A 14,885-nucleotide genomic window follows, 5' to 3' on the forward strand; every position below is an offset into this window, starting at 1 on the left:
AGATTTTTCTAAACTTCTAAATTGATTTAAAGTTGTTTTGCATCATGAAAATGTGAAGACAAAGGATTTCCTTTGGCATTCCTTACCTGGCTGGCAGGTGTCTCTCCAATCACTGCCTCATAAGGAGGGGGCAGCTCTGTTGGATACAGCATTCCTGGGCTGTTAATGGTTACTTCATATAAAGCACTGAATGGAGAATGAGGAAAGTCCAAATGGAGACCTCTGTTTAAAAACACAAACAAGCAAACTTCACCCCAGTGATGTAAAGTGTTCTCTTAATTCAAAGCCAATATACTACAAAGAATTATACTGAAGAAATTTATTAGACAATCTAAATGAGGCCCTCATTCACAAGGTAGCTTTAAAAATTGTATTTCATTTTGGCTGTCAGCCATCTCTACCAGCCCGTTTTGCAGTCATTAATGTCTTTCACCACTCCACATTAATACACATTAGCTGCAATGATTTCTTTAGAAAATTCAATCTCATATAGAAATTAAAGTGTCTAATGTTAACAATTATGAAAAGATCACCTCTAAGCTGATCTCTGCTTTAAGTTCAGATATTGTTATCCTTGTCTTGGCTAAGTTCAATCCCTTCTCTATTACAGCAGTGCTTTAACACAAATATTTCCAGGTGCATCCTAACAAATTTGCAAAAAATGTACGTAATCTCTCTGGAAAAGAAACACCTAATGTAAGTGATGGACATTACTTGGCTTCCTATCCTTAGGAAGAGCGTCATAGTCTCTAGCTCAGAACTATGCGACGACTGTAACTACAGGGAAGAGGAATCACCTCTGTGCCTCTATCACTGGTGTGCAGGTATATTCTGGTGGGTAGTAAGGTGGAGGCGGTATTGGTGGTATGAACTCATCAAAATCCAAGGTTTGATGCAGGATAGTTCCATGTGGAGTCATGCAGTCAGGATTGGTAGAATGTGGCCTCTGTGGCAGAAACTGAAAATGAACAGATCAAGTTCCTTCAGATGGTAGAAACATCATCACTAATAATAAAAATTTTAATAAAAGGTCACTATTAGCAAACCTGACCAATATCCAGTTTAATTAATACCCATACTGAAATGAAGGAGACGTTTCTGGAAGCACAAGAATACTTGAGATCAGTGAGGAGTGCGAGTCAAATTGTCAAAATATAAGACAAGGTTTAAAGACACAGCGAGGCCTGTGCCTCAAAGTCATTCACTCTTAGGATGCAGAACATAAACGTGTAAAATTAAATAGCTTTTCACAAAATAATTCTACCTTGTACAATTTTATTATAACACTACATAATCAGCTGTATTTTAATAACTGGTGAACAACAGATACAACTACTTAAATAACTATTTACATGGTTTTGTTTCCAATCTGAAATGCCTTTTGTTATAGAGAAAAAAACAACACCAGCCTAAAAAAAGAAAAAAAACCAAATACAACAAACTAGAAACAAGCTAGCACATATTCATAAATTTTGAATAAGACAACTACAAATATCCCAACTATTTTTCACATCAACAAAAGGGGCCATTTATAATTATTATTCTTGTAAAATAAAATATTCTTAATAGCCATTTGTGGTTTGGTGATGCAGACACTGCACACTTAAATGTGGTATGAAAACAAGAAAAACATTTATTTCATATAAACATCTCAAAACCCAAAAGAGAGTAACTACACTGAGTAACAGAAAGTAATAATACTGAGAACTACTGTCAACATTTGTGACAGGAACCTAAGCAGCTTCTAGTGGAGCAGGGATATCAAGAAGCCATTCTGGTACCTTCAATAGCAGAAACACTGTAACTTAACAAGTCTTCTAGCAAAGGCTTAAATTACTTCAAGATCAAATATGGACCACTCTACAGATGACGTGGAACCCAGCCACCTTGACCTGACTTTATATGGTCCCGATGGATAAAAGGGGATCAAAAGACAATCCAAACCCACAGAAGAATTCTTTTTTCTCTAGGCAAGCTTCTGCTGTCATATCGCTTTTCTTGGATCAGTAGATGACTTGGTCTTTAGCTACTGCCTGTTTAAACAAGTGAGCTAAAAAAATTTGCTGAAGGCGTATTTCTTTTTTTATACTGGAACAAGAGAATATATGTCTTTGTACTGTTGTCTCATTTCATTATTATTTGTTTAAATCCATGATAAAGACTTAAGAAGCTGTGGAATAAAAGGGAAAATGCTTATGCTTTGAAGATCCAGCAAATAGACAGTAAATTACCTTAATTTTTAATGTCACGGTTCTGTATTTTTCACTTTTTAAAATTAAACTTGGTGCAGTTATGCTGAATTTACATTACTATAGAAATTACATTCATCTTTGGTATTTTAGAGGTTGAGTCACATCTTAATTCTACTAAACACTTTATGTTTGTTGTTTCAAAGGTCAAAGTTGTAATAATGCAACACAACAGAGGGTCAGGAACACCAATTTCAATCGTTTGTGAAAATGAACTATTAGCTGCTTACTAATCTTCTCTCTAGAGATACTTTCACAATTAACTATCAAATAAAGAATCTCCTCTGCAGAATGTTATATCATCATACCTTACAGCCAATCAATGGTTTTCAGCCATTGAAATCTACTGATGGTACAGGAATAGAAGACATGACATCTACCTGATTTGTTCTTTGTTACATAAAATGTCAGGAGCTGTTAAGGACTCTCTTTCATGTGAGATGTGATGCTGTATCCTGAGTATTGTCAGATGTTTCTACAAGTTTGTCTTACAGAATAAAACTACGTTTTTGCAGTCATTCGGTCTAAATTCACTTGATCTTTCAACGGCCATTTCCCAAACTGTAACATTACATTAATATTAACTCTTAAACACCAAACTTCTGCCCTAAATGATACAACCATCAGCAACCATCAGTCTGCTACCATCCCAAATAACATTGTTATAGGGAGGAAGAAAGGAAGCAAGACAAACTTCAACTAAGTGACCTAAAAATTGTATAAAAATTTATCATAATGAAGACAAATATCTGTATACTCTGGCTCCTATTTTGTACCCTACTTGATTCCATCAAACTCAGGACTACACTCATTTTTCTAGTAGAGTTGACAATTTGGGCCATTTTTACAGTCTGGAAACGAAACAATTGTCTTTTATAACTTTCTTGACCTTCACCCAGACCATTTGTATATACTGCCATGGAAGCCAAGCTTCAGTCTTCACCAGAGAACATGTAGCTCCGTCCCTTCAGTTCTCGAGGTCCTGGAGCTTGTTTCATTCAGCCATATAGGGAACAATACTCTTAATAGTCCTCAGAGCAAGGCAATTAAACACATCAGACTTCCACAGAGAGTGAACTATCAGTACACATTTTGTGGGATGTGACAGAAAGGAAAGGTTTTACACAGGCAGAAGAGGCTGTGGTTCAAGGGGGAAGAGATCTAATGTTTACATGCAGTTCAGTTTAACAGCAGAATCATTTGCATCCCTTTCAAGAACCTTTACTGTGAATACAAATCATGGCGACGAACTCAGTGACCAACACTGAAAATGAGTGGCAAAACGGACAGGAAAGATGCACGAGTTTGGGGGGTTGGGGATTAGGGATTTTATAAACAACAGTTTACCTGTGTGATATCGTCCTGCTGGAAGGCACAGAAATTAAAGTGAAAAAGGTTGTAAGAGGGAGACTAGCAGGAAATGAAACAATAGCAAATATACGGGATTATCACAAAGAGGAGACATCCTTGAGAAAACAATCGGAAAGCTACTAAGTGGGATTGAAATCGTATCTTATTCCATACTACTCTATCTACTAATCTCTACTAGCCTGAAAAAGTTTATACTTCTTACAGTAAAACATATTTTTAAAATCTTTAAGGATTAGTCTCAAATGGTGAAAGCTGGCAGGGGCTCAGCAGAGACTTAATACAAAATCTATAGGTAAGAAAAAGCCATGGTAAGCAAATGCAAACAGCTAACAAAAGCTGGACTAGGTGGAAGAACGCTGACAAATGCTTTCAGAAGGAAACACACATTTTTGGTATTAGAAGATGGTTGTTATTAAATAATCAGTCTCAAAATGTACATGGCAAGTAGGATAGGCAACAACAAGAACTGCCAAACCAAAAATGGGGGTGGCCTGTTTGGTCACAGGTATAAATGAGATCAAGTTGCATTCCATGTCATTTCAAAAACCGCAGCTCACACTCTGGAACAACTCACAGAGCAGGTCTCCTTGCCAGGCTTTGGGGATTTAACCAATGGCCACTGCAGAAGCCACGGATAGAAAATGGTTGCAGGCAAGAATAAACAGCAAATAGCACCACTGGTAAACACTGCAAATAGCCAACAGTGTTAAAAGCTTTGCCTAACGTTATAGCTGTATCTGTATAGATATATCAATAGAGATTTTGAACATATTTACTAGGTATATGTAGATATCTGCTGGCTCTGGAAATCCCAGCTGTTTCTGTTGACTACCTGGAGCTGTTGGATGCTGGGAGCTTTCAGAAATCCAAAAGGCAATGAAATACAGATCTAGAATTCATGCTCTCCTTTTAGGAAACAACCAACCTTATATTTGAAACTTGGCATTCAAACTATTATACACATGCAGGGTTTTTTCCAATCCTTGGACTAAAGATGGCCTTACTTCATAGAATGTCTGTGGAACATGTCTGATGCCTAATAGTCATTCTACAGAGATAGTGGCATCTGCTAAATGGATGTGCAACATAGTGCACAGAATTTTGTGTGTTTTAATTGGGCACGCCTAACTTTGACAGCGTTAAGCAGCCTGATTTAAACAGCCATCATCTTTTATTTCATACTGAGGACTACTTAACTTGTTATTTGATTTGCAGTTATGAGGGAAGAATAAAATACGCTGTCTGGTTGCAGCAGCAGAAACAAGAAAGCTGTACAATACAGTGATTTTGCACCCGCTTCTTGGACCTGAATTCAATGCAGAAGTTAGCCGTGGCATCAGTGGAAAGTTAGCAAGCACAGAATTAGAAACATGAATGTTAGAAGCACACCACTTCCAGCTGGAAGTAGATAGACATGAACAAGAATGTAAAACTTGCTTTGTTTTTTTGTTGTCAGACCAAATTTCCAGCTCTTCACCAAGAGGTCACTGAAGTTACCAGAATGATTGAAGTTTATTATTTATGTTCTGAATATTTTAAGTATATTGAAGTAAAAACTGATGGAGGAGTCTCAATTTAGGACCTGAAGAAACAGCAGATAAGGACTGTAAATATAATTCTCTAATGGAACAGTTACCCTGTGTCCTTCTACCTAAGATGTGTGAGACTAAAAACCCTTCATCAGCATTTCCAGGTATAGGACATCCCCAAAGACATCCTCTATTGTACATATTCTGCAGCTGATCAGCACTACTGACTCCATGTAAACGACAGTGCTGGGATTCACTGCCTAGCAACTATGGCATATCTAAACCAGTAATTGCCACACATCAGTACATGACTAGTGCTCTAAGGGAATCTTCTTATCTAGAGTATTTCCCATATCTACATGTAATTACCTCTGCCTTCCATATCACATTTAATAAATTTACTGTGTAACTTTGAAATGAGTCTTATGGAAACCTCAGGGTTTGTTATCCTCATTTCAGTCTCTGTATGTAATTTATAAAAACCTGCTAATTCTTGGGAAGGGGAAATAAAAATTTCTAATTACATATAATTAAATATTGGTATGTTCTCTACAGTAAAAGCTCTTTGCACTCTACTTGGGTATATAATTCTGTCTGCAATTAACTGTCCTCCTCCTGGACGGGTTGCTTTTTACAGATTCCAGTGTTTCAGAAAAGTATCTCCTGGAGCAAATTGCAGGTACTAACTGTCTGCAAGAACAGAAGGATCATGGCTGACTCCTAATTTGGCACTGATCTTAAAGGGAAATTGCAACACAGGAGATATTTTGAGAAGGAAAACATAGCTTCAAATGTTTCTCCTCCATTGTTCCCAGCTGCTGTTCCTATAACCATCACAAGCTGTTAGCTCCGTAGTCTCAGGGGGACTGGTCTGTGACACTACATCTTTCTTGAAGTACTGACCATATTTTAAATAGGCTTAATTATTAGATATTCTTACTCTATCAATAACATGTGAAATGGAAAAATGTATATTTTCTAAAAATATCAGAAGTTTTCCTACACCAAAGGTTTCTATTTTACCTTTTTATTTGTGGTGAGGGAAAATATTTATCCAATCATATTTACATTCGGGGTGTTTCTATGGATGTACACCATTCACAATGCATATTTCTAAAAGGACTGTCATGCTGGGCTTTACAGTACCCTTATGTGAGCCTTGTGCCAAAAAAGAAAATATTTCGGTTTTGATATAATTAGGTTAAATAATAAAAATTATGCAATAACTTAATATCAATTCTCACTTACTGTGAAGCTTCATGCTGAAGGGTTTTTTTCATTACTGTCTCACTGGGCTAAGGTGCTAAACAATGCCAGTAAGATATTATCCTCATACAGAGGTGCTTTGTTTGAGGTGTTTGAGTAGAAATATTAACTACAGCCTATTAAGTTAATGACATGCTGAATTTTCATTATGGCTGATGAAAACAGTAATTAAATGTTACAGCTTGCATGTGTCATTACCTTATTTCCTTTACAAAATAACAGATTGTTTTAGATATCACATAACGTGAAGAACAGTTACTAATAGTGATGGTGATAAAATCAGAATACACTGAATGACCAGTGTAGTGCTTCTAGGATGACTACTGCATAAACATATTTGGAGTGGAAGGAGGACTGGAATAGGTTTATTTCATGCTTTTGTTTGGCCACAGTGGGCATCATTCCTTGTATTTCTTTGTTTAATTCAGGCAGCTACCTTTTGAAGAAAACAGGATGAGTTTTTGCAGTAGCCATTCATCAAAAAGATGCAAACTGAAACTGCCTTAGGCAACAAATGAACTATCACTGAAGTGACAGCTTGGTTATTATGAGATGTTTCTTCATATTACAGAACCTTGATATAATCTGATTTGATTCACATTTATCTGCTGGAGGGGTGTCTGCATAGAAAGAACAATTCTGGGAAGCCCTGTAATGGAGTACAGCCTTAAACTATCTAAAGTAGTGAAACACATCACATATGCTCTTTCAATTTTAACTATGGTGTTACTCACTCCTGCAGCTTCAGTACAACTGGTAGATTATTTTTTTTTCCTGATCAACTGGGTATACTTAACAGGGTGAGAAAAATAAGGTGAAAAATGTGGGGTACTTTCTGAAACACTCAACTCAAAAAAGGAATAATCTAGGAAAATATGTTTTTGCATCCCATGCAACAGTACAAAGGTAAAAACTAAAGGAAACTAAAATAGAATGCAATAAAAATGGTTTGTGATCTTTTGCAGTTTTTTTTTCCTTAGCGCTTGAAACTAAATGTTTGTTTGGTGGGATTATTTTTAACCAACACCCCCCCTTCAAATTCACTGGAAAATTTAATCCATGCTTACTACTGGACAGCTTCTGTTTATATTTTTCAGGACATTTTTACTAAAAGATTGATACATAAGAAGGTAGCAGTTCCCAGCAAAGTACTGTCAGTCAATGCTTATACGAATCAGATACTCACTGTATGCAAAAGTTAGCAATAAAAGCAGATACTCATGAAACATTTATTGCAGACAGTCTTAAGACTGTATTATGGACCAGCTCTGTGTCGCTCAGCAATAAAACCTGAAGTACATAGAACAGCTTCATGCCAGAAGAAAATGTGAAATTATTTGAAATTTGCAAAAATTCACCATTCTAACTGATTAATTCCTGAGACAAGAACACTAACACAGCACACGAATCACAAAACCGATGACCTAATGATGTCCCAGGAGGATCTTCCCTCTTGCATAATGCTTTTGCTGGATAGGGACTATATTTTTATGCCTCTTCTTTCTACAGGAGAGCCTGCGTAGGTCTTGAATGCTCTAAGAACAGAGTAAAAGAATCAGCACAGTAATTAAAACCCTTCCACCTAAGAGGGGTGGTCTCTCTTGCTGATGCCATCTTAAACTGCCAGCATGGTACAACCCTACTAAGAGAAGATGCATGCCTCAGTGAAAAGGAAAAAGAAAAAGCACAAATCAAGCATTAACAAGCAAAAAAAAAAAAGAGTAAATCAGATTTCTGGGTGAAGTAGAGCAAAAGGAAACTGCAGATCATAGGACAATAGACTGAAAATAGATAAAAAAAAAAAGAAATCTTCAGGTCAGAGTTCAGCTGGTCTAAGTCAGCGTAGCCCCAGGAAGTTACGCTCACTTAGGCCTGGCAGGAATCTGGCTCAGCAACCTGAAAAAAGAAAGGGAAAAACTTGAGGAAAACAAGAAAAGACTGGGATTGAGCAGAAAGTGAGCTATAATTCCCTGCTTCTGTGGAGAGGGAAGAAAATTATTGTCAATAGAGCTGAAACGGTGTGAGAACAGAAAACTAAGCTGGAAGACAGAAAGTTGGAAGCACAAAGCATAGCAAGGAAAGAGACACTGACATAGTGGCAGCATTGCCAGGTGGAAAGACATAATTTTAGGGAAGAGGTGAAGAATGATGTGGCACAGAGAAAAATCATGTGTTTTTAAGGTATTTGACTTCCTATTGAGATTGCTGCTTGTTGCACATGCCAGTCAGAAGCACTTTAATATTGTTCTTGGTTCATTTTCATCTATACATTTTTACTCCTCTTACACTGCTAAATACCATAAAATTAAGTGTAGGTTAAGATTCCTGGAATATATATGGTTACACTTCTGGATCACTGCTACCATTGTTACACTAGGCAGACAGATCTTTCCAGGTGTGATGATCACTTCATCTCCCTGTCATTGCTGCAAGGTGAAAAAGATCTTCGGTCAATGGGCATTCTTTCAGCAAATATCATGGGGGGAAGTGTACAAAAAGAAAGAATACCCACAGTATGATAAAAATCCTTTAAAATTTAAAATACGTGCCAGCAGCTGAAGTGATAATTTTTTAAAAATTCTCTTTGACATCCAAAACAAAGTTATTAAGCACTGTTTACAAGCCTCTACAAGCATGCACAATACGAACACAGAGTGCTATGTGAAAAAATGCATTTATGTACCATTCATAGGCATTATGTAGACATATGTCCCTAACTTATTATATCCATCACTATGTGAAGTAAACACCAGACCTCACAATGAAGAGATTCTTTAACTAAGTTTGTAACCCAGTGACTGGAACACTTGTCTAGAAAGCACAGCCTTATCTCTGTAATTCATGCACTTAATCTCAAATCAATATCCATGGCAGACAGTGTATTTTTATTTATTTATTTATTTTTACATAACCTGCATGGCAGGTTATACAACATCTCTCTGTTGAGTAAACGGTTTGCAGTTAACTTGCTGGGCCAGTATTCTAACTATACAAACTTTTAAAATATGAGAGATTTACAAATGACTGGTAGTAGGTTTGTGCACTTTCTCTCTCTTTTAAACAGTATAATTTCCTAGATTAGCCAGTAATAGAGATGGGTTAGAAACAGTAAACCTGGCCTGACAAATACAAAGGATTTTAATTTTTTTCTTTTTTATTTCAACTTAAATTGAAACCTTAAGAATCACAGCACTCACTTGATACAGGAAAGCTGTGTTTGTCCAACCCAAACAAGACAGTATCCTGTAATGCAGCTGCCTATGCAGAAGACTAATGATCCTTTTCCCTCCTGTTTTAAACACAAGTGCTACTCTGAACCTGAACACGTTTTTTCCTTATGAAAACACTGTTTCTGGCACAGGGCTGTGAAAAGTTCCAGTTTTAATAGTTCATAGTTCTGATACTCTGTAGTTCTCATACCAGAAAAGTAGTGAAAAATAATATCTCAAAGCTAAGTAATTGCTCTGGATAGCATGGAAACTGAAGACAATAAACATATAATGACAGAAAAATTAACGTGCATATGAAACAACCTCATTAACAAAAACAATATACTCCTACAAGCAAAATCCTGATTATAACTCCCTAATATACAAACGTTTTAAACACAGCAGCTGTTCATACTGCATACATCCGTATACTATATTTATATACATGCATGCAGATAAAAAAATACTCCCATGTACACACACATTCTAACACCACACAAAGACACACAAATAGGCTTAAGTTTATAAACAAAGAGTAGGTACAAATGAGTAGAGACAGATAAGGACAATATGTTACATCGGACAATATCCTGTGTTGTCACTGAAATGTACTCACCATTTGCAGAAGATCAGAAGAAACCATCTGCATGCAACACATTGCTGTTGCCAAAGCACAGACAATGGTGGAGATGATATTGAGAGCGCACACACTGAACAACAGGTCCTGTGAAAAGACGTGCATCAGAATATCATCTCTTATCTCAGGGACACAAAGGACAAGAAACATTTTTAGCAATTTGATAATAAACACTGGCAACTGCTATCAATGGATATAGTCTCAACTGTATAGAACTCATTCAGTTCCAAATCATTTTTTTTAAACCAGTCTGCAAAGGGAAAAATTACAGAAACAAACATCTTCCCTTCCCGACTTCTCACTCACAGCTATCACAAGAAAGATACTATTAAACAGACTTCCGATTAAAAGAAATTGATACAGAAATGTCATTGCTTTCAGAGTTGAAATTTATAACTTAGGGCTGTGTGTTAAGAAAGTCAATGGAAAATAGAGAATTTTATCTTGTGTCAAATAGTCTACGCATCTGAAACAATTTTAGATAGGAGCGAGAAGCAGCGACTACATAAGGGCAATTCACCTTGTGCTGATGAAATAAGTGCATATAGCCACGCTGTTTATAAAAAAACCCAAAATGTTTAAAACAGCTCAAAGTATTTCTTTTTAATAAGTAGAATTTTAAAAAGCATTTTAATTAAAACTGAAACATTTTTATAGAAAAGCATCCATGTCTTCCAATCACGGGATTTTTATTTACTTTCCTCACAGCCAGCCCAAAGGAATACTGCTTTAGCATGCTGGCAACATTTCAAAACTACTACAACCCTTCTATAGCAACTGCACAGCTGCTACACTTGTGACAGTTATGTGGCTCAGTCAGTATTCTGAACAGCCTGTATAAGTACTTGAGAAAAAGTAACACAGAGGGCAGATGAAAAACAAACTCAAAATTGTTAATATACCATGAGTAAAAACACTCACTTGTAAAGAACACTCTGAAGGATCTAAGTTTAAAAGAGTATTTCAGTCAAAGCCAGTGCATAAAATAACTTCCATGCCAAAAAATCAATGCATTGCTTGCTTTCTTTTTTCAAAAGTACTGAAAAAATGATAGAAAGGAGTGGATTTACTCTTGCCACTGTAATTTAAGCAACCTTCATTTGAGAGGGAAATGTCAGCCATGGGAACCAGGCAGACATTAAATGGGTCAACAAGTTGTAGTCATTTAACAGCCTACGCTGAGCCAGATTTGCTCTTGCTGATCCAGTGAGTAGTTTCTGTCTTCTTGGTCAGCCCCTCAGCCAGGGAAATAAAGACTCAACAGCAAAATACTGGAAGGGCCAATCTCTACACATACAGAAGGTGATATAGAGGACTCATTCAAATACAAAGTCTTATAGACCCACTTAGAGCACCCAAGTGGAGGTAAACTGGCAGGTAAATCCCTAGAGATGCAATTAATTAACAGTGGCACAAAAGAGACTGAGATCCTGCATGTTCTGCTTTCCATATGTAAACCCAGATAAAGAACAGCAAGGCAGAGACAAGATCTAGGGTAGAAATAGGACAATTTCCTAGCAATAAGAGACTTCATTCATTACTTACTACAGCAATTTAGAACCAAAAGATTTGACTAATCCAAATGTATAACTTAATGCCATTTATGCTAAATAATAAAATCTAGATAAAAGTTGTAAATTAGGATCCAAAGTGTCTTTAAGACCCTCATACAACTTACATGCCTCAGGATGGACTCAATTATGCCTCTATCACTCATGACAGAAGTTTCTTTGATCTGTTCCTAGAGATCCCACTATTCCAATGCTCATCTTTACCATCAGTGTCTTCCTGATGTCCGTTCCACAGCTGAAAACCATTGCTCCTTTCTTCCACAGTTTTTGAGAACAGGCTAATACACAACAGACTTTTACGCCTTTACACTCTATTATCATGCTTGAAGTCTTTTCCTCCTTTACTGCATGTCATATTAACCCCCATTTCCTCTGGTCTTCGACTGAGACCAATTTCCTAAGCCTCTAATCATTTAGTTCACGTTCAAGTTGGTCTACATTTTTTCCCAAATGCAGAATCCCAAACTGGGCACAACCAAGGCCTCCTAAGTGCCAAATACAGCATAAGGCTTATTTCTTGTACTTTACTCATCCTTACACATCCTGCAGGGATCACTGAGGCTTCTGCAACAGTACATCATTGATTTATCTTTAGTCCAATATAACCCCAGATCCTCTCCTGCAGTACTACTACACTCTTCATCCTGCTACTAGGTAAGGACAGAAGCAACATCATAAAGACAAAACAACTTTTATTGGAGAAAAGCCAAAAACCAAACCTCTTTCTCAGTTAGACTTATCTCACTTACATTTATAAAAAATAAGGAATAAACAAAACTGATTTCATACCACGTGGATATAAAGTATGTATTTTTTCTCCCCAACTCCTTCCTCCCACACTCCAAAGCAGAGTTAAACAAAGTAATGCTTCTCATCTTTAGTTATTTTTTTTTTCCTTCTCTACCACTAATTCTAGAAAACCTCTCCAAGGAGTGTCAAGCCAATTGCTTTATTTTTTACTCATTGCTAACTACTGTGAAACAACAAAGACTCTGCAAGTACCCTGAGCTGCAGTGGTGTCCCAGACTGAACACTCGCAATGGTAACAACTTCTTTGTTGTGGTTTGAGCTTTTTCCTTGTGGTGCAGGGAAGCTGAACTCTGTTTGCTGTTCAGCACTACTTTGGTTATGTAGGGTAGGGATTGCTGTCCACAGTAACAATGGCCCTCTTTCCACAGGCTCCTCTCCCAGGCTAAGCATACAACAGTTATTGTTCCCACTGCACTCTTCTGAAGATGAAGGTACAACTAGAATGTTTCAAATGCAGTGACGCAGAATTTTTATCTATTTCATAAAGATCAATAAAGAGTAGACAACTATCAACCAAAACCATAATAAGACAGCAAAGCTAAATGAATTTGGAAGAGATGTTATGTTTACATTTTTAACAGCGAATATAACAACTGAGCAATGATTGCAGTATCCTCACATCACTAGGTATTTCTTAAAGCAAGACTACATCTTTGGGTATTTTCTCTGAGAGTATGTTTCAACTCAAACAAGTAATCAACCCAACAACCAACAGCCAATCCTTCTCCTCTTTAACCTCTTAAATCTGTAATGGTGTGAAATATGATTCTTTGCTCTCCATAAGCAGCTGAACCAATTTTCTCTTACACAGTATTTTTCCAGTTATTTTCAACTTACCTGATTCTTCAGCATGTTTATATGATAAGGCACTGACAAGTATAATGCACTAAGTAGATTTATTGTTCTGCAGGTTATGTATCCAATTTTCTGGCCGCACCTTAACCCACTAATCACAGAGGACACAAATGGCTTTAAGAGTGGAAGCAAGCCAAGGTCAATTCAGACATACACCCACAGGAGTCAGACAGCATTGTCAGCGATTTCTCTGTGGCCAATTGTTTTTCCCAAGTAGATCCCTTGGTAAATCTCAAAAGCTGAATTTGAATTTAATACTGATTTATGAAAAAAGCAAGATTTAATTGTTGTAGTATTCCATTTTTATTACAGCTTAATAATTACCAAATTAAGTGTGTCATTACCTACATAACTATTTATCATGTTTTCCCTCCCTAATAACAGTCACCTTTGACTTACACTGTGGTCGCCCAAAAGAAACTTATGCATTCTCAAATCTTCTTCACACTATTATCCGTATGTCTTGAGAAGAGAACATCTATTTCTTCTTACTCGTTCACCAAGTTAAGTTCTTTTCACTATTACTCTTCTGATAATTATTTCTGTGCTACTGCACCTCAAAGTTCTGCCTGGGTTAGCACAAATAAAATAATATTTTGCAACAAAAGCTTTAAAAGTACACATTTTTCAAAATAAACAAGCACAAAGCAAAAGGTACGTAAGAACTAAACCTTTCCTTTGTATCTATTGGCAGTTCATCCTGTCTTCAATAGGTATTACCTTCTCACAGAAACCCTACTTCCTATGCTTTCTCTTCCACAATAGTCACACCTTTATGATCCTGTAAATTCTTGAAACAATCATACCCTTATGTCTCTGAGAGTTCAAAACTGATTGAAGAGGAAACAATGCTTATTGCCCAAAATTTATGGTTTTGTAAAACATCTCAGCTGGAGATCTTCAGAATGACAGCAGAGTATATGATCAAAATAAATGTAATTCTTTAGTCATACAAAGACTCTGGAGCACCAGCCTCTTAACCTACCAAAATGTTGAAAGCTATATTAGATGAATTGCAGAAAAATGTGGCTGTGTGTGGAATAGAAGATGGGGACATTGGGATTTAGCCCTTTCTGGAATTATTACCCCATGTCAGTATTTCTCAGAGAGACAATATTATAAACAACATTGTTTTCAGATATACTGAGGCCCAAGAATGCACAGTGGCGCCAAACTCAAGTAGCTACTAAATTTAAAAGTAACTTATTGAACTGATTCTGCCTAGCCAAAATTGTAAGCGGAGTCAGGTATGGCCCTCTTCTCATATAAATCAACAATCTGAGAAGCAGACTGACAAGAAATGGAGGTGTCTGCTTTAAATGGTGGGTGTGTCAACTGACTTTTTGTCTTCTATTAGTAGGATTCTTATGAAACATACTGTAAGCAAA

General features: G+C 36.7%; 1 protein-coding gene across 3 annotated transcripts in view; it reads right to left on the minus strand.

Annotated features, from left to right (window-relative positions):
* Positions 1-14,885, minus strand: part of FAM189A1 (family with sequence similarity 189 member A1) — a 129,851-nt gene that overhangs the window by 18,123 nt on the left and 96,843 nt on the right. The window contains exons 5-8 of one of the 3 annotated variants that reach the window (XM_014944383.1): positions 10,241-10,348; positions 3,597-3,611; positions 798-958; positions 87-222 (exon numbers count right to left, since the gene is read on the minus strand). In XM_014944383.1, the coding sequence (XP_014799869.1) occupies positions 87-222; positions 798-958; positions 3,597-3,611; positions 10,241-10,348 (420 nt within the window). Of the gene's footprint in view, positions 1-86; positions 223-797; positions 959-3,596; positions 3,615-10,240; positions 10,349-14,885 lie in introns of all 3 variants that reach the window. The other 2 variants (XM_014944382.1, XM_014944384.1) reach the window with 2 other exon arrangements.

Source organism: Calidris pugnax, unplaced genomic scaffold, assembly GCF_001431845.1.
Source record: "Calidris pugnax isolate Ruff unplaced genomic scaffold, ASM143184v1 scaffold70, whole genome shotgun sequence".
In the NCBI taxonomy this organism is placed as follows: Eukaryota; Metazoa; Chordata; class Aves; order Charadriiformes; family Scolopacidae; genus Calidris; species Calidris pugnax.